General features: G+C 34.5%; 2 protein-coding genes across 2 annotated transcripts in view; both read left to right on the top strand.

Moving 5' to 3' along the window:
* Positions 1 to 20,334, top strand: part of LOC149089821 (transmembrane protease serine 9-like) — a 57,726-nt gene that overhangs the window by 13,936 nt on the left and 23,456 nt on the right. Inside the window, exons 11-14 of the mRNA XM_089234777.1 lie at positions 13,132 to 13,300; positions 13,510 to 13,658; positions 15,169 to 15,409; positions 16,728 to 16,838. Coding sequence (XP_089090903.1) covers positions 13,132 to 13,300; positions 13,510 to 13,658; positions 15,169 to 15,409; positions 16,728 to 16,838 — 670 coding nt within the window. The remainder of the gene's footprint in view (positions 1 to 13,131; positions 13,301 to 13,509; positions 13,659 to 15,168; positions 15,410 to 16,727; positions 16,839 to 20,334) is intronic.
* LOC149089822 (chymotrypsin-like elastase family member 2B) lies at positions 3,502 to 10,773 on the top strand. Its single transcript, XM_089249732.1, has 9 exons — positions 3,502 to 3,613; positions 4,052 to 4,206; positions 5,951 to 6,194; positions 6,382 to 6,492; positions 7,682 to 7,904; positions 8,099 to 8,222; positions 8,516 to 8,678; positions 10,145 to 10,272; positions 10,490 to 10,773. Exons 1-9 carry the CDS (start codon positions 3,553 to 3,555, stop codon positions 10,670 to 10,672), a joined length of 1,392 nt encoding a protein of 463 aa, XP_089105858.1. The 5' UTR covers positions 3,502 to 3,552; the 3' UTR covers positions 10,673 to 10,773.

Below are 20,334 nucleotides of genomic sequence, written 5' to 3' on the forward strand. Positions count from 1 at the left end.
ATAGTTTTCATCAATTCAGAAATTCGTGTTTAAAGTCAAAGCAGAGGACACCAGTAAGAAACTTTTTTTCTTCCTGGTATGCGCATTTTTCATCGATTTTTCAATGTCTTGAACAAATTGCACATAATTTTTACATGTGATTACTGGTTACTTAAATAACATGTTTGAGAAGTTTCAACCCCCCACTAGTCATCCACAGTGGCGAAAATCTGAGTGACGACAATCGACCTGTCGCGGGAAAGCGTTGAAAACTCAAATCCTATCAAGATCAATCAACCGAGCCCCGTTACTAAAAGTAGCACTTGGTGTCGTCACTTACTAAAGCCCAATGAAAGATTCTTAATACAGTTTAAACTTAGTACTGTAGAACAGACCTCACTTATAATGGGCAGCTAAAAAAACTAAAATTGTGTAATTTTTATCTGGCGAGTTTGAAATACGTTTTAAGTATTTAAAGAGGTACTGAAAATTATCACGATAAACAATCGTTTGACCACATTTACAAACACGTGATTAAACATCGAATGTCTTCTTTTTTTTGTTTTGCGTAAACCTAGACACTCTGCTTGACTCGTACAGCTCGCCAGCCAGAAAAATTAAGATTTATGCAGATGTGCGTACACATCTGTTTCAATTCCTCCTATGTTGAATGCTGTTCTTATTTGATGTATAACAAACATTTTTTATAAGATAAAAAATACATTAAAATATTTAAAAATATTAACAACATATAAACAATGTATAACAATACAAAAATATAAATAATATAACTACTATACTCTCACCGATGTACATACACACCCTGTGGCATTACATTCCCCCTCCCATAAGAATTATTTGTCATAAACCGTACTTTCATTATAACGGACAATCTTCAGCCCCTATCAATGCGTTATAATGAGTTGAAATGAGTTTCTACTGTATTGCTGTACTGAACAGCTTGCCTACCTGCACCATATTTCGAAGAAGTCGGAACGAAATGTCAAGCAACTGGAAGGAGAGAAACCAGAGATAGGAATACAGTAGCATTAATGTTTTTGTTGATAAAATACCTTGAATCAAGAAAATGAATGAAGATAACACTAGCATAATCTATTCAATCTTGGGATTTTTCCGTTTGTTTGCCATTTTCATAAAATGGTGAACAAATTAAATGAACTGGAGAACAAATGATTTTCAGTTTCTTAACTAAAATTTTCAGTGTCTATCTGCATTATAGTTTTTGTTCTGCCCTGCACCAGAAATACGTTTCAAATATTTTAATTTAAACCACTCTAAGACATTTTATATGCCAATAATTTTCAATTGAAATAGTCTCTTCTCAAAACTATATCTTTGGTCAGATAAGGAACATGCTTTCAAACATCACTTGTTCGAATGTCTTGGCACGTTGTGTGTTTCTTAGCACTGAAGTGTTACATGCTTTAACGAGATTATTTCTCATTACAATGATTTTAAAAGTTTTCATGGTAAAAAAATATGGGTAAATTGGTGATTTTTGAAAATGTTGAGTAAGATTGAAATTAAAATTCGAGAAAAAAAACTTAACTATATATAGGAGTTAAAATCCTAAAAACACTCATTAAATTTTATAAAAATATCCCAAAAATTTGATTTGAGAATTAAAATTAAGTACCTAAAGTGATAGAGAGAGCGATATCAAGAAAATTCTTAAATCTTTCCTAAAGGCTGGTGATGTTTTCCTTACGAAAGTATGGGAGAACAGAAGATCGTGCACCAACCTCTTTAAAAAAACCGATAAATTTCTCTAAATATTATGCCGAGGTGAACTCAGAAACAAAAGTCATCTGATCTCCGCTGGGACTAGAACCCAGGCCCCCTTGCAAACCGGATAAACATGCCACCTCTCTATCACACACGTCTATCTTTATCTTCATTATATATAAAGAACGTCCTGTAAATGCTAATGCAGCTTTTATCTCATCAACCGTCCACCTTAAAGGTTTTAAAATTAAATATATAATTTCAAGATTTGGCATCTTATCCGTCAAGACAATGAGCCACTGTCATGATCCAATGTGGACTGATGAGAATATCACCACATTGATGGCTGCTAGGGTAAAACAGTTCGGTTTGCATATCCGCTTGCCAAGGCCAACACTGGGATCTAACTTCGATACCACCAACTACACGGTTCATTCTGACATCAGAAGATTCTATCGGGTGCATACTGCCGAGTCCACAAGTTTACGTTGGTAAAGGAAATTCTGCACGGATGTAAAAAAGTGTGAGAATTATCTTACCAAATTCGTTGAGATCTTAATGTTGCTAAGTTGTTTGAAGAAATAAAAATATAGCAGACTCTTGATTATCTACGGGTTACAAAGATTTTCAATTTTCAGAATCTTAATATACAAAACGTCTGTAATAAAAGTGTTGCCATGTTCTGAGCTGGCTATTCAACTGCCCATCAGAAAATTATCAGACTTTGAGAACTCTTTAATAAATTGACAGATGAGAAGAAGTTTTGAAATTTTTTTCGAAGTCATTTGCATAGATACCACCAGAAAACGTTCTTGCTTTATTATATCATGCAAATAAGAAAAAAAAGAGCATTTTAAAAAATGCACAAAGGGCGTTCGAAAATTGCCCTCTACCAGTTTTGAGAATAGAAATACAGCGTGTCACCAAATAAAAAGTCTAAATTTTCATTCCGTCCCCTTGTCCTCTAACGTCCTATTAGAAAGTTTTGCCCTCTTACCTCCTGAGGCCAACATAAAAAAATTCCACGTTTCTAAGCGGAATATTTGCTAAGATATTTGAATTCAAAAACCCAAGAAAAGTTATGGAGCAATAGTATATGCTAAACGGAGCGAACACACACACACACACACAACGCACTTTTCCCACATTTATGCTGTACTTTCGCTATTTTTTTCCGGTTTTTGAATGCGAATAGCTCACTTCGAAAGCTTGAATTTTTTCGTTGGCTTCAGGAGAGACAGGGCAACATCTTTCTAATTGCAAGTTAGAGGACAGGTGGGCGGTATAAAAATTTAATTTTTTTTATTTTATGACACACTGTATTTTCACTGTCAAAACTGGTACAAGGTAATGTTTAAACGCATTTTCTCAGCATTTTTTACTTTTTACACTGAAAATATAACTCCATGACCGACGGTTTATGCGGTAAAGGCCGCATTAGCATTTACAGGACACCCTGTATATTGTAATATCCCTGAAAGCAATTTACGACACAATAAATATTCTCTCTATTCTATCCTTTTCGATGTTTCTCTGCTACCTTGACAAAAATGAATTTTCAGTATTTTTATGGAAGACTGATTTTTTTTTTCTTCGTGTACAGATAATAGTTAATCACTGGATATTTAAAGATAACTCTCCTTTAATAGATGTTGAAGTTTTTACTCATCCGATTACTCGAATTATGCAGCTGCCATCTGTATCAGATTTTCCCAAAATCATGATTCGTTATGTTTTGAAAACTAAAATATTTTATCACATCGTTTTTTTCGCGATCGATCCGATACTTGTTATAATAAGTTCCTCCTGAGAATCTGATCGAACAACATGCTACACACGTTCGTTGCAGCATTTTTCACTTGTGTGACATGGAGCTTCGGGCAAGAATGTACTATGATTTTTCTTAGTTATATGAGTTGTTCCATAATGATATATTTTACACTCTCATGGAATTTATTTTGATTAATAATTTAAAATAAATCTTTCTTCAAGATGAATTTAATGACTAACAAACTTGTGATAAAATAATAAGGGAATTCATATATCAATTCAAAAATACAATGCGATGAAGAAACTAACCTTTGTTGTAATTATTTATTAATAATTAGTTATTATTTAAAAAAATATATTTTACGTTCAAAAAAATGTATATATAATTCAATTTAAGGAAAAAGAACTGATGGAACATAGTGATCATATGTGTAGAATTCAAATATCTCTATATACAGATAACGAAATCCCTTTCAAGTCTGTGTCACTGTGTCAGTATTATGCACATGCCTTCTTGTATAAACGTTCATATTTCAAGTCTTAATATTTATTTCAGTGGACATGAGAGGTTGTCTCCACCAGGAGATTAGACCATTGGTGATCGACGCCGTGAATAATCCCGTGGGAGACATTTACACGCCGGGTTTCCGTGAAGGAGTTTATCCGAGGAACGCAATCTGTGATTATGTGATCAAAGCTAGACCAGGTTATGTAAGTCGCGGAGATTAATCAACCATTTATTTAACATATTATGGAAACTAAAAGAAGAAAATGTTAATAAATGACGATAAAAACATGAATATAATGATAATAATAAATAATTACCATGTAAATTATTTGGTGGGCCCATTTAGTTCTAATCATATAAAAAACAATTTAAAAAGAATTGTTTTTCAAACAATACGCAACGAATTATCCAACCGAGTACTTTAGAGCACCATCAGTAGATAAAGGGTTAATATCAGCTCAGACTGACCCATTAATTAATAAAAGATTCGTATGTAGGAGGAGTTTGTAGAATGGAGGAAGGATAATTCAGAGTGAAGTTGCGTAGCAAAATTTAATTCCGTTGAAATATATACTAAAAGATTTCCTGACGGTATGTTCAATTTGCACGAATACATAGAAAATTTGAAAAAAAAAAATACTTTATGACTATAAACTATGACTATTAACACTAGAACGACGGGAATTTTGAACTACCTAGAATGACGAATAGCTTGTCATTTCTACCGAAATGGGAAAAATCAAAGTAAATAATTTTTCTTCACCGAATTTTCTTAAAACAGTATCTATTCAGTTTATTTGATTTATTTTTTCAATAAACTCTTGTTAATTTTTTCAATAAACTCTTATTAATGTACCAGTTGTTTTTTTTAATTTTGGACAAAAGGACTTGTCATGACAAAAATTAAACCCACATTTTGTTAGTTTGAACAATGTTTAAATACGATTTTTCGAGCTTTTGTAATTCATAACATCATTTTAATTCAGCAAGATTTGAAGTATAATACGTTTGAGAAATTCGCGAAGAGAATGCATGTACGAATGAAAACACCGTGAATAGCTGCCAATCTCAGCAACGTTAAAGCATGCACTTGCGACAGCTTTTCGATGCTGATCCCATTGTGCACTGAATGAATTCATTTTGTCGAAAAAATCAACTACTACTCAGTTGAAAGCATGATGTGTGGTAAAATAATTACTTCCCACATCATCCATGGAGTCCCCCCCCCCCAAGGCTGCGGTCTTTCTTGAATTTATAGTCCAAAGAAATAAAAATGATGAGAATTGTCTCAGCTCTCTGTCTGGAGATCTGTCCATTTGTTAAATCGTGAAAAATGAAGATTCCTTTCGCTTGCGACATTGTACCAGCAAATGCAGTACAGTAAAGCGCAAAGTTTCCTAGAAACGTTACATGAATTGAATAACGTACGACGACGACGAGATTCTTAGATTCTTCAAAACTGCATCTTCGAATGGTACAAAATGGGTGCTGGAGGAAAAGCAGGCACTATGATAGAGCATCTGTTCTCTCCCTCAATATTAATGTCCTCTTAATAAGACTGCCCATTTCATCATGTTTTGTTAAATATCTCAACGATAGCGGTTAATATGACCGCTACCGACATTCTAGATAGAAATTAATTTTACCACTAAACTAAGAAACGTAGAACATTTATATTTTAGAAATTTAACAAGATGATGACAAGATCTCTTACCATGATGAGAGAAGTCATGAAATCTCTCAATAACCAAAGATAAGCCATTTGGGTGTAATCGCATGTCAAAATAGCTTTGCGTCAAAATGGCTGCTTCCATCGTTCTAGTGTTAATAACAAAAGTGGTGGAGCACTGTAATAATTCAGATAGAAAGAATCAATTAATCAATAGATCACCTATAATTGTGTTAGAATCGTAATTTTGAGATATTTTTTTTTCTCACAAAAAACAGGTAATAAAACTGACGTTCAAGGAAATGGACCTGACACCATCTAACAGATGTGAGAGGGACAAAGTTTATCTCATGGATGGGCCGTTAGAAAGTTCACCAGACCTCGGTGCATACTGTGGGATCGAACCTCCGCTCTTTCCTGTCGTATCCGCGAACCACTCTTTGTACGTTGCATTACGGAAATATTCCGTTGATCGACAAATGAGAGGATTCCACGCTCGATACGAAGCCGTTTTGCCATCCGGTATACAAATTCAAACTACTTTGATAAACATAAACCATAAAAATAAGTTGTGCTAAGATAATTCAAACCTGCCTTAATCGAAAATATTTATGAAATATGGATGAGTCACAAATGTGTCTAACAATAAGAATTCTGTTGCGTTATTCAGTTACTAAATGAAAAGTATCATTTGCGATTGTCATTATAGAGATATGCCCACGTGGACAGTATAAATGTCGAAACAACAGGTGCTACACTGCTGAACAGAAATGCAACAAGAAAGATGACTGCTTTGATGGATCTGATGAAGAGAACTGCAGTGAGTAGTATATCATTTAATGATCATGTAAGATGTTTTATTCTTCAATTACACTGTTATCAATGCCAAGTTTTAGCTGAAGCTCTACGTTGTTCATTTCAGATGTATCAAGTTTTCATTAATCTATATCGAAATACTTCACATTGTATTGTCAGCAATTTGTTCTTGAGCATAGCAAATTTTTATTGAGACGTAGAACAAATCCTTTAGATTATTTCTACAGTACACTCATGAATATCCACGCAGTCCAATGCCTCGAGAGCCGTGGATAATCTGCAAATCGATTTAAAAAATATAGCAAACAACAAAAAAATCGAATGTGTTAAAAAGAGTTTTTACATTATTTTTTCAACTGTTGTTTTCGAATACTATACATGGGAAAGCTTTGTTGCATGAATATCATCAATACAGTGTGACTGCCATATGGCGTGTTCAGAGAGCTGTCTACAGCTTTGAATAATTTCAGAATCTTTGGAAACGTGTCACTCAAATAAATAGGAAAACATAAAAAAAAATCAGTTCTGACATTTACCACTAGAGTTTGCATATATTCAAATTGTAGTGCACATGCTATTTTTTTTTCAAACATGCACCAAATTACTTCAGCTTAATGACGGGGTATTCTAGTTATCTGAAGCAGAACTATTCCCATTCTCATTTTTAATATTATTTGTCATATTTATCTAATATAGCATGAACGTTTACTCTGCTGGTATCTCTATGCAAATTATTTTTCCGAAATTCAAATTTCAAAAATTATTCTCATTTGTCAATTAAGAAGTTCTTAATGTTTCATAATTTTCTGATGGGCAGTTGTCTAGACCAGTGTTTCTCAACCGCCGGGCCGCGGCCGGTACCGGGCCCTGGCATCAGTCAAACCGGGCCGTGAATGATGTTTTTCTCATTTATTCCTTATTAGCCATATGTATGACAGGGACATCCGCTCACAAAAAGAGAAATCAATTGGGCCCCGGGTTTTCAGAGGTTGAGAACCACTGGTCTATAGCTCAGAACATACCAACACTTTTATAACAGACGTCCTGTATATTAAGATTCTGAAAATTGAAAATCTTTGTAATCCGTAGATAATCAAGAGTCTACTTGCATTTTCATTTCTTCAAACAGCTTAACAACACTAAGATCTCAACGAATTTGATTAGATAATTTTGTTTTCTTTACATCCCTGCAGAATTTCCTTTACCAACGTACGCATGTGGACTCGGCAGTATACACCCGATAGAATCATCTGATGTCGGAATGGATCGTGTAGTTGGTGGTATCGAAGTTAGACCCCACAGTTGGCCTTGGCAAGCGGATATGCAGACCGAACTGTTTTACCCTAACAGCCATCAATGCGGTGCGACACTCATCAATCCACAATGGATAATGACAGCTGCGCATTGTCTTGGCGGGTAAGATGATAAAAATCTTGAAATTATTTGTTTACTTTTTTCTTCAAATGCGTTTAATAATATAAAATCTTGAGAAAAGAATCATGTCAAAACACACAAGCCATATATAGTATTTTTATTGGTTTTTGTTTAAGATGTGCTCAAGATCAATAATTATTCTTTTTCATCTATTCCGGTTTTTTTTTTAATTGAAGCTACCCTTATGCCAGAAATTGGCGAATTCATTTGGGAAACCATAACAAATTCAAGAGAGATAAATACGAGCAAGTGCGATTGGTTGAGAAAATTGTGATGTATCCGGGGATCACGGGTGATGAGGTATGTTGTAATCCTTTGAATGACACAATTCATAATAGAGGGAGTGAAAGACATAAATCAACTGAACATCCTTATTTTATTATACGTTTCAATATACGTTCAATATTCGTTTTTATCGAATATCAAGAATCGAAGACTACTAAAACTTAGTTTAATTTCTACTTTATATGTGGTGTTTTGAAACTATGGTTTCGTATCATATACGACGCCTCTAATGCGAAACATAATGTGGATTTAACCACCTCTTAAATTCAAGATATTAGAACTTCATGCAAATATTTTTTACTATGAAGATACTTGAACAAAACGTCGACTTTAAACAAGACATTGCTTTGATGAAACTGAATGCTCCAGTTGAGATCACGGATGGTGTGAGACCAGCATGTTTACCTCCAAAAGATTACGTCGAAGCGATCGGGACCAAGTGTGTTGTGACAGGATGGGGTGAAACCAGAGGTAAGATTTCCCCTTTAATAAACTCTTAATCGAGTATTGATGCCGAATTTTTCACTTGTGGAAAAATTTGTAGGTTTTAAACATATGTAAAATTTGCATGTGTCTCAAATTTATGAGAAGGTTGAATGCTTTCCAAATTTATGAAACAAGACAAAAGAAATTTGTTCAAAAGAAACCCCATGGTCACGATGGAGGATAGTGGGAGTCAAACTCTGGTGGTTCGTGGAATAAAAATTGAGAAACGTTATTCACTAATCGAAACCAACATTGATATTGTAGTATAATTAATACATGAAGTACTTAGTTTAAATATTAAAGAAGGATGTTTACGAGCTGAATGTATGGTTAACCCTACAATGCATGATTTTTTATTTTGAGCTGATAATTTTTTCCATAATTAATGAAGCCTATAGAAAGCCGGGAATTTTTTTTTAAAAATTCTATTCCGAATTGTACTCCATATACAGAGTCTTAAAGAGGACGGAAAACAGCATATAAAATAGATGTATTGAAGTATTATTACTTTCCAAATCCACATCTACCGTCTTTGAGATTCAAATTATAAAAAGAAAACAAAATTGGCTTGCAAACTTCAACGTAAAAGAAAAGTATAGATAAATCCATTTCGACCCTGCAGTATACGATTTTCTTTTTTGACAGGTTACAGACAAAGTACTTTGGTGGCCCAGTGGTAGATCCCGCCCTTACAGGTTGCAGAAAATTTACATTTTTTTTTTTAATTGAGGAGTTTTTCTGCCTTCCATGAATGGCTTTCGAAAGAAAATAGAAATGGGAATAATGAATGTTTCAAACATGAAGTTACCAATTGTCAACGGGAAGAGAAACATGTTTAAAGTAGATGTTGCCGATCGGCAACAGTATGCATTGTATTATTAAGAAGTGGTAGTAGAGTACCCATTTAAGTTAACCCTTTATTTTTGCGTGCATATTTCATTTGAATACACATAGGGAATACATGATCATAAAACTCATCAGATCTATTTGTTTTCCCAATTTTGTTGCAATTTATTGTTGTTTCGATATAAAATACGGCTGTACAAGTATCCAGAGAAAGCGTTGATTTTTTGCTCGTTGGTGTCACGTTTTGAGAGCTGTTAAAATTTTATGTGTTCAGAGACTTTTAAAATCTCACAAAATTGAGAAAATTAGAAATAAAATTCAGGGTAAAAAAGATTTTAAACTTTGTGAAAAAAGATTTGATCTGATTATAGATAACATTAAAAAATCAAGGCAAACTCTGTATTTAAATTTTAATTAATCATTTCAGCTAATTCAAAAATCCACTCTAATTAATTAAATTTTTGTGTTGATGCATAATTACATAAAAAATATACTAACAGCACCAATTTACATTCGTTTTTGTAAAAACAATTTTTTTAAACTCTTTTTAAGGGGGAGGGAGGGGTGAAATCATAGAGGGTTAACGACTGTTATCATACTTACAGGATCTGGAGGTAGTGATGTTTTGAAACAAGCCGAGCTATACGTACAATCAGACCAGGATTGCACTAATCACGAAAGGAAGTTCCATATCTGTGTTGACAGCCGCGGAGCACGAGCAGGAGTTTGTCACGTAACTATCACTCTTTTGTGAATTTTTCATCCACAAACAGATCGCATAAAACTGAATAGAGTATACAGCGATTTAAGAGAGTTCCAAGTAATTGAAAATTTATTTTATGATTCAAATAATATTCATGATGACCGACACTCTTCTGACTCTTGACCCGTATTTCACACCATTTTTTGATCATAACCACCCTATTATATCTGAAATATGTTTTTTATAGGGTGACAGTGGCGGTCCAATGTCGTGCAAAATACAGGATAAGTACCATGTAATCGGAATCTCTAGCTACGTGACGAGGACCAATTTTCTATCTGGATTGTGTGCCGTCGGAGGACAGTCTGTGTATAACAGAGTCGCAAATAAAATCGATTGGATTCAAGAAATGATTCGACGCTTCGATTGAGCGATAATAAAAAAAGGAGAAATACTTTATAGAAAACAACACAAAAAATTGCTTTTTCCGTTTTTTTTTTAACCTAGTAATAAATTGTCATATTTAAAATTCGTATTAATGTTTCAAATTAAACTGTCAAGACACTATTTCATCTGTGTTTTCAACAAATACGGATATGCGTGAGGATAATATTATTAGTTCTTTTTTCCGTGATATTTGATCTTATTTTGGGTTCCTGTATGTTAGAAGTACATGACACTCATATTTATGGGAATCTTTTTCAGCCTTTTTGTTGGCCCTGTTGTGGCCTTCGTGGTGGTATTTGCATTTCTGACTACATCATTGTTCAATTACGAAGATGATTTAAAAAGTAAGCAAGTAAGGTATCAAAAACTGTCATGGGTTGAGATGAGTGCAAAGTTGTCGTGTCATGTCATGGAAAGAGTTGTAATTTTTGTGCACACAAAGTTCAATAACGGCACGACAGACGAACAAGAGTTAGTCCGGCAAAGTATTTTTGATGACAATGTATGGCAGTTTGAAGATTTTACTGATCTTCAAATTCCATTTATGCAGTGACTTGAATATTATACTGAGAGAAAATATTCAATTTTTCGTAACCGTTGATAATCAAATATTCAGCCGCTCTTCCTCCCGTATCACTTGTAGCATTCGTTATATCTTTTTATTGGTACGATGGCATTGTAAGACATCGCAGTTTAATTTCGTTTAACTCGTTTGTATCCACTATATTTATTTGAGTACAGCTCAACAAGAATGCGTATGTGTTACAAACTCTTTCGGGAAAAATACTCGTGGTCACAAATGAGTTACATATTTAAATTCGTGGAACTACACTATACCAAGTGTGTATACATATCCATCGCACATGATGAAAATAATTATGAACATATTTTGTAAATGTGAAGTCAATTTGGTTGGACGCGTGAGGAACTATTTTAACACAATTGTGTGCAAATAAATTACCAGTCCATTAGGGGTGAAGGATACATTATCACCGAATAATTTGAAACATTCAGTGACTATACAGATTTGCTTTGATTACGACTCTTACAAACAATATGGTGTCAATATCAAAGATTCCCCTCGAAGACTGTGTGAATAGGATGAAATCTTTTGCGGTCCCCTCTATAGGGAATTTAGACGTGTAAAATATAAGAAAATAAGTGCATAAAATATAAATAGCAAAATTCGTCTTCACTTGATACGAAATATTTACTCCCAATCAGCATTTCTAATTAGTCATTTATTAATAAGTAGTGCGTAGTAATAATACTAGTAGTAACTAAATTTTTATAATAACTAGTAGACTTTTTACTTTTCTGAAAAACAGACTTTAAAAGTGTTCCACAACTTTTCACATAATAACGGTACTTGTAAACGTCTCCATTTCAGTCTTTTTGACCAGCCCACTTCGCAACATATGTAAAAAATTAGAGATACGGTTATCTCTGAATTTGTGATTTCGACATAATACTATTTGGCGCCATGTCATTTACATGTGTAATTTAACCTACACGATAAGTAAGGAGTAAAAAGTGCGATTTTTTCAATAGCTGTGAGATATTTTTGTAACAGAAGTTAGAAGCAATCTCTCTCTCAGTTCAATTTCATGCGTATTTCTTATATATGGTGAAGTGGGGTAGATCGATGGATCGTCAATGGGCTATGTGCCTTCCTTAGTGCGAGTCCTAGTAAGAGTTGCTACTTTTCCAACAGATACCCTTTTAGTTAGACATTTCGTAAGGAATATTGACATGGGTATCTGTCTAGTTTTTCAAGTTCAAGTCCTTTTTCATAAAGAATAGAATTAATTTGTGAAAGAAATCATTATGACTGAATACTAAACGAGAGATAAAAGAAGAACACTGGGAAGAGGTGTTCTCAAATTTTCTGGAAGTTCATCAATATAGTAATATTCGTAGGATTATAAAGCAGAAGAGTTCTCTGGCTGGAAATTTTTTTAAAGATAAAATTATTTATTTACATGCTATAATTTTCAACCTGTCTTTCGGGAAGGTAATATTCAGGAAAGGGAAAAAATTACAGATTTTCTGCGATTACAAAAGTTATCTTGTGCAATGCTTTCTCTGGTACCAAACTATAATCATCAGAAAGGAAGGAAACATTGCACAGTGAGATGGCACTCGGGATATCTAATAATCAGCTCCTATATAGGCTTCGAATACGGGAGTTTGAGTGTTTTTCAATCCTATCAAGATATAAATAGATTAATTCTGTGAATTTTATGCAGATAGACATCTCTTGCATTTTTTTGATAGCTAAAAACTGCATTAAATAATTATCTCAGTAGCAGCTAGAACTAATTTCTTTATATATTTTTTTAATATTTTCTTTCCCTGGATCTTCGTTGAAAGTTTCACAGTCGATATTCCGAGAAATTCCATCTGCCGTTTATTCATTGATTTCCCACAGCATGTACGTAGATTATTATCTATGTGTCTTGTCAAGAAAGTGATAATTTTATTTATTCATTGTCGTTGTGTGTATTCCAATTTTCTTCGGAGATACTTCTCGGAACTGATTCTGGCAACATGTTGACAACGGTTGCTGTAGCGTTATTCGCTTGCGTGACATGGATTGCGACACAGGAAGGTAACTTTAAGTGATGATATATTATTATCTTGAATTTCGTTCAAAAAAAGTGACGGTACAAAAAATCCATACTACTTGCTGTTTGAGCTTAGAGTAACTATTGGATGTTGAAGATATATAATAATAAAGCAATATGTCGTCTCGTTAGAAATTGTTTGCGATAAACATAAAAGAGAAATATTTTTGCATTACCGTATCATTGATTTCAGTCGATAGAAGCGGCTGCTTAGCCCACAAGCCATTGGTCTTGGACGCCATGAATCAACCGGTAGGAGACATCTACTCACTAGGATTTCGTGAAGGTTATTATCCAGTTAATGCCCTCTGTTATTACAGAATCGAAGCAGCACCCGGTCACGTAAGTCCATATTCAGAACGTAAACATGTCAATTGAAACTCAAAATATAATTTTTGCTACCGTCAAATGGGGGTGAGATGAATCTAAATTTCAGGTGTTGCGCTGTGTCACTACTCCTTCCAACTTAGAGGAATGAGATTTTATGCTATTATTATACAAGTGCTATAACGTATAATCGTTTTTCATTACCTACTTACTAAGGAATACCTACTTACGTGATTGTGTAAACTGCTCTTGCTTTAAACCATAGTAAATAGCACATTTTAGTAAACCCCCTTAGAAATTGCTAGAAAGAGATTTTAATTTTTCAAAAACATCATGTGCTTTCTTATTATTAATATTTTTTGTTCAACGCAACAAAAAATAAGAGTCGAGTATCGCTAAAAAGACACACATAATTAACTTTAAACACATTGAATTGAAACTTCAAGTGTTAAGAGATGTTTTTTTTTTAAACTTGGAACAATAATTCAGGCGATTGTAGAAAATATCAAAATGAAAAGAATCGAAAAATGTTATTATAAGATTTTTTTTAACTTGTCAAATTCGCCGATTTTAAATGAAACCCACTATGTCCTATTTTCATTGGGTGAAAGTTATCCCTATATAACAATATTTTTCTTTTCTACATCACCAATATTTGCATTCTATAGAAGAAAAAATAATTTTTCTGTTTTCCTCTTCATAAATTCAACGGGGATCTCGTCACATAAATCTTTCTTCAATTTCCACGAGAAAACACTAGTGAGATTTGTGATGTCTTTTGACGTGAATGCGTCGTTTAAATCATCTGGTGATACTAGGAACACTCACAAAAAGTTGCGTGACGAAATTCTTTGTGCGTTTATATCTCAAAAACATACGCAACGCACGTGAAAAGCAATGGTAACGGCATATGCACATTTCGAAGCTGAATTCAATTATATCACTTTGATTCCAATATCTCTTCCCGTCCGGGTTTCCAGACCCTCTGCCGTGATTCGTAACAAATTGTTTTCCGCTATATCACGAGCAGTTTACAACGAAAATAGACGACATTGATATCGTTTGTGGGCTATTCCAAATACAAAGCCGATGATAATGGCATTATGAAATTATGTTATTACTAATGAAATAATTCCTTTATGTCAGTACCAACCATTCGATTCAAGGCACAAAAAAGCGTATTCACGTCAAAACTCGCGGCCGTGTCTGTGACGCAGCCAACCCTAATTTTTTATTGAATTTATATGTGTAAAAATTATAATGAAAAAAAAAATTGGGCAAAAATTCAATGCAGTATTATTTTACCTCTGTATTTAGGCACAACAAACGCTTCTAGCACAGTTAGACTAGTGTGATACTCTTCCAGTACAGCAACTACTCAAAATTCTTGAAATAAACACATATTTTGATGCAATCTCCCAATACTTCCAAAACATATACTCGCGTGCATTTTGATGAGATCAAAATACACACATGTGTATGTTTGATTAGAAAATTGAAATATTCATCTGTTTCATCTTGCTAGATAATTAAACTGACGTTCAAAGATATGGATATGAAGCCATCTGTCAGATGTCAAAACGGCGCTGTTTTTGTGAAAGATGGACCATCGGTAAAGTCACCTGACCTTGGGGTCTATTGCGGACTAGAACCTCCATACCTACCTGTGTGGTCAACAAGCAATACAATGCTAGTAATGTACGAGAAAGCAACCAATGTCTTGATGAAAGGATTTCATGCACAATACGAAGCCATTTTGTCATCCGGTAAGCATAGTAGCATTCATTTCAATGTAAAGAAAATAACTGATTTCCATTCCCGATTTCGAAAGTTTAAAAATAATCGATCATCTCTAAAACAAAGTGAGAGAATCTTATTTGTTTTTCAATAACGAATTTATGCAGAACTTTGATTAATATGAAGTAGGAGAAAAAAAAATATAATAAATGACGCACAAAATGAATTTAATGGCAGTGAAGTCTCCCATACCAGATACTCGCCTATAGTGGACACCTCCCGTTAACGGACACGTTTTTGAATCACGTCAACGGGCTCCAATGCGTTTTACTACTCATTAAAGGGCACTCCCCGTTAGCGGACGAAATTTTTGGTTCTTCATCGAGAGGTTGCACCGTGTATGAATTTTAATAACTGATGAGAGAGAGAGAGAGAGAGAGAGAGAGAGAGAGAGAGAATTATGCCCCACCCCACGCATTCTGCTGTGGGTTTGACTAGAGACGAAATAAAGGTCCAAGCGTTGCTCGTGTCACCGAATTCGTACCACCGAAAAATCAGCATCACGTAAATGGGGTTTTCGTTTGCAACCGTGGGTGGCATTGGCGAAGAACAAACCGCTAAGACCTGATGGCTCAAAAACGATGCTAATTAGTATGATGTTGATGCTTGAGCAGGGGGTGACAACCTATTATAGGTGGTTTTAAAATGAAGAAACAACGAACTGTTATCGAGGCATTGGATGCCTACGCCGTTATAAGGGGCACAGTATGAATTACCAAACCCTCTGTAAAATGTCGCATCTATTTAAAAAAAAAAAAAAAACATTTTCCGGTTTTCGCAGGCGATAGTGATCCTCCCAACTCCGAGAACAATAAACCGAACAACAAAAATAGCCAGTGTCTCTGCCTACTGGCAGTTAATCAACAGGTTGTAAGGGATGTGGGACTACTTTCGAGTGTGGAAAAGGTATTACTACTTCTATGGGCTGGTCATTGCGGAAATAGGAAGGTTTTCAAGAAAGCGAAATATCTCGGGATTGCCGCTTAGACGGTTAATGTAATCAGACTGTAAAAACATTTTCTTTTGTTTTTTGACTAGACATCAACTCCGGTCATATCCATATTCATGTACATCACCGCAAGATGTATTGCTTTTGATTGAGTTAAGTATTTTGAGAGACAAATCTATATGCCTTTGGGATTGGGATGCCACATCTATTTTCTGAGAGGATATTTTTCTCTTTATCCACGAACCCATCAGCACCTCGGTTCAATCACATGAAAATTTTAACCTCTGAGGAAAGATCCCACTTTCTCCTTTGAATGACTAATTTGTATTTAATTACAGCCATGTGTCCACGAGGGCAGTACAGGTGCAGGAATAACAGGTGCTACACAGCCGAACAGAGATGCAATAGGAAAGATGACTGCTTTGATGGATCCGATGAAGAGAACTGCAGTAAGTATTAACAATGTTGTTGCTTTATCAAACCCTCCTAATAAGAACCGAAAATCCGTAATCAAGCATGAATAATACATATTTTATTTATACGTGTTTAAGAAATCTCTATTTCCCAAAAGTTGGCTCCCAAAAATAAATGGGTTTTTTTATTTATGAATGATTTGACTCCTACCTAGCACCAACAGGAAAGTCTGGAAGCCAACAATATGTGAAGTTCGCAGTTGAGTGAACATAAAATAATAATAATAATTATCACAAAAAAAAAAAAAAAAAAAAAAAAATGAGTAACTTTGCCTGGTTTTAATTTACACAAAAATTGCCACGTTTTTAAGACAAATAAATCACACTGGTCGAATGGTCGACGCGTTTCGGCTCTTCAATGGAGAGCCGTCATCAGGACCTCGTGGTCAGAACTCACACGAATGAAGAGTGATGTTTACGTCTGGTCGTCCGAAGAGTTCGCCTTTGTATTTGCTGCGTCCGAGTGGTCTTTGGATGCGAATTGGGGAGCCATCTGTTGTAAAGTGTTGAAAGTTTTTTCACGACTGAGGTTAATAAAGCCTGTCCAAGCTGACGAAATAGGTGGTGTGTTTCTTCCATCATTAACGAGGAAATTCTGGCATGTTCTGATGAAATATCCCTCGAGAAAATTCAATTCCGAATTGTGTGTTGCTTTTTTAAAAACAAATGCTTTGTCAAAATCAAAATGATGTGAATGTTGCCAGCAGTGTTGGGCAATAGCCGAATTATCCGTCCGTCCCTTCTCAACATGCTTTCGGTGTTCGAGAACTCGAATATTTAGATTTCTTCTAGTTTGGCCAATATATCCATTTTCACAATTCTTGCATGGGATGAAGTAGATACCAGATTCTTTGGAGGGTGGGATAGGATCTTTCAGATGGGAAAAGGTGAGTATATTTGTTGGCTGGAATATTGTATGGAAGTCAAATTTCTTGAAGATAGAAGAGATCATGAAACTTGAAGAAACGAATGGAAGAACAACGGTATTAGAAAACTGTTTTGAGTCAGCTGGGAGCAGGTTCGTGGTGCATATCTGGGTCATTTTTTCTGAGGACCTTGTCGATGATAAAAGGTGAAAAACCCCGATTAGAAGCGATGTCACGAAGGATATTGAGTTCATTCTGGAGGGAGGCTGAATCACTGCAAAGTTTTTTTGCTCGATGAACAAAAGAAGAAAATGCCGAAAGTTTCTGATTGGGAGGATGAAAGGATTTTGCATGAGGTGGCATGGAGATAGCGAATGGCTTACGGTACACAGATGTATGAAATTCAGTGTCTGTCTTTTTAATGAGCACGTCGAGAAAAGGCAGTATATTATTTTTTTCCATTTCATAGGTGAATTCAATATGTGGGTCAATAGAATTCATAAAATTGAATAACTCAGTGACATTGACATCAGTCTCATCAACTAAAGTGAATGTGTCATCAACATACCTGATCCAAACTTTGGATCAGGTATGTTGATGACACATTCACTTTAGTTGATGAGACTGATGTCAATGTCACTGAGTTATTCAATTTTATGAATTCTATTGACCCACATATTGAATTCACCTATGAAATGGAAAAAAATAATATACTGCCTTTTCTCGACGTGCTCATTAAAAAGACAGACACTGAATTTCATACATCTGTGTACCGTAAGCCATTCGCTATCTCCATGCCACCTCATGCAAAATCCTTTCATCCTCCCAATCAGAAACTTTCGGCATTTTCTTCTTTTGTTCATCGAGCAAAAAAACTTTGCAGTGATTCAGCCTCCCTCCAGAATGAACTCAATATCCTTCGTGACATCGCTTCTAATCGGGGTTTTTCACCTTTTATCATCGACAAGGTCCTCAGAAAAATGACCCAGATATGCACCACGAACCTGCTCCCAGCTGACTCAAAACAGTTTTCTAATACCGTTGTTCTTCCATTCGTTTCTTCAAGTTTCATGATCTCTTCTATCTTCAAGAAATTTGACTTCCATACAATATTCCAGCCAACAAATATACTCACCTTTTCCCATCTGAAAGATCCTATCCCACCCTCCAAAGAATCTGGTATCTACTTCATCCCATGCAAGAATTGTGAAAATGGATATATTGGCCAAACTAGAAGAAATCTAAATATTCGAGTTCTCGAACACCGAAAGCATGTTGAGAAGGGACGGACGGATAATTCGGCTATTGCCCAACACTGCTGGCAACATTCACATCATTTTGATTTTGACAAAGCATTTGTTTTTAAAAAAGCAACACACAATTCGGAATTGAATTTTCTCGAGGGATATTTCATCAGAACATGCCAGAATTTCCTCGTTAATGATGGAAGAAACACACCACCTATTTCGTCAGCTTGGACAGGCTTTATTAACCTCAGTCGTGAAAAAACTTTCAACACTTTACAACAGATGGCTCCCCAATTCGCATCCAAAGACCACTCGGACGCAGCAAATACAAAGGCGAACTCTTCGGACGACCAGACGTAAACATCACTCTTCATTCGTGTGAGTTCTGACCACGAGGTCCTGATGACGGCTCTCCATTGAAGAGCCGAAACGCGTCGACCATTCGACCAGTGTGATTTATTTGTCTTAAAAACGTGGCAATTTTTGTGTAAAATAATAATAATATAAAATAATAATAATAATATAAAATAATAATAATAATATAAAATAATAATATAAAATAATAATAATAATATAAAATAATAATAATAATATAAAATAATAATAATAGTAATATAATTAGTAAAAGCAAGTACAATAATATGAAAAATACTAATAACGGGAAAAAACACTAATTATTAAAAAAACAACTGTAAAAAGTAATAAAAAAGAGAAGAAAAAGAAAAATAGTGAAAAAAGTAAAAGAAAAACTTCAGATGTGTGTGTGAGAATGATGAGGAATTTAACGATTTCTATAACGAATAAAAATATATAACACAGTGCAGTAAAGAAAGTCCTTTGGCCGCGCCGCATTTTACTGGCGAACCGTTGATTCTAAAGGCATATGTCCAATTAGAAAAAGTATCCGTCCAACGTGTAAACCTAAAATAAGTCATTCCTATTGCAAGGGATTATATAGTTATGAAATAAAAAAAATTATTAATTTATTTATAATCAATTAATCTTTTATTTATAATCAATTAATCTTTTATTTGCCTACCATGTCCTAAAAAACTCAAATTAGAAAGTTGTCTTACCGTCTCTCCTAGGCCAAGAAAAAAAATTCCTCGTCTCCAAGTGCAATTATTCGTGGAGATATTTGAATTAAAAAAATAGGAGAAAAGTTGGGGGAACTAATTTTCCGTTATTTTATGCTGTTTTTCCCCAGAATTTCTCCGTTTAAAATATCAGTGAATATAGCACATAGAAACTTGTTTATTTTAATAACGTTTTATATTAATAACGTTTATTTCAACAACTATACAACTCCTATACAATATATGACTGACATATCTGAAGTCCACATGTTATATTGATACT

Source organism: Pholcus phalangioides, unplaced genomic scaffold, assembly GCF_987345545.1.
Source record: "Pholcus phalangioides strain wild (caught in Gottingen) unplaced genomic scaffold, Ppha-v1.0 ptg000001l_1, whole genome shotgun sequence".
NCBI lineage: Eukaryota > Metazoa > Arthropoda > Arachnida > Araneae > Pholcidae > Pholcus > Pholcus phalangioides.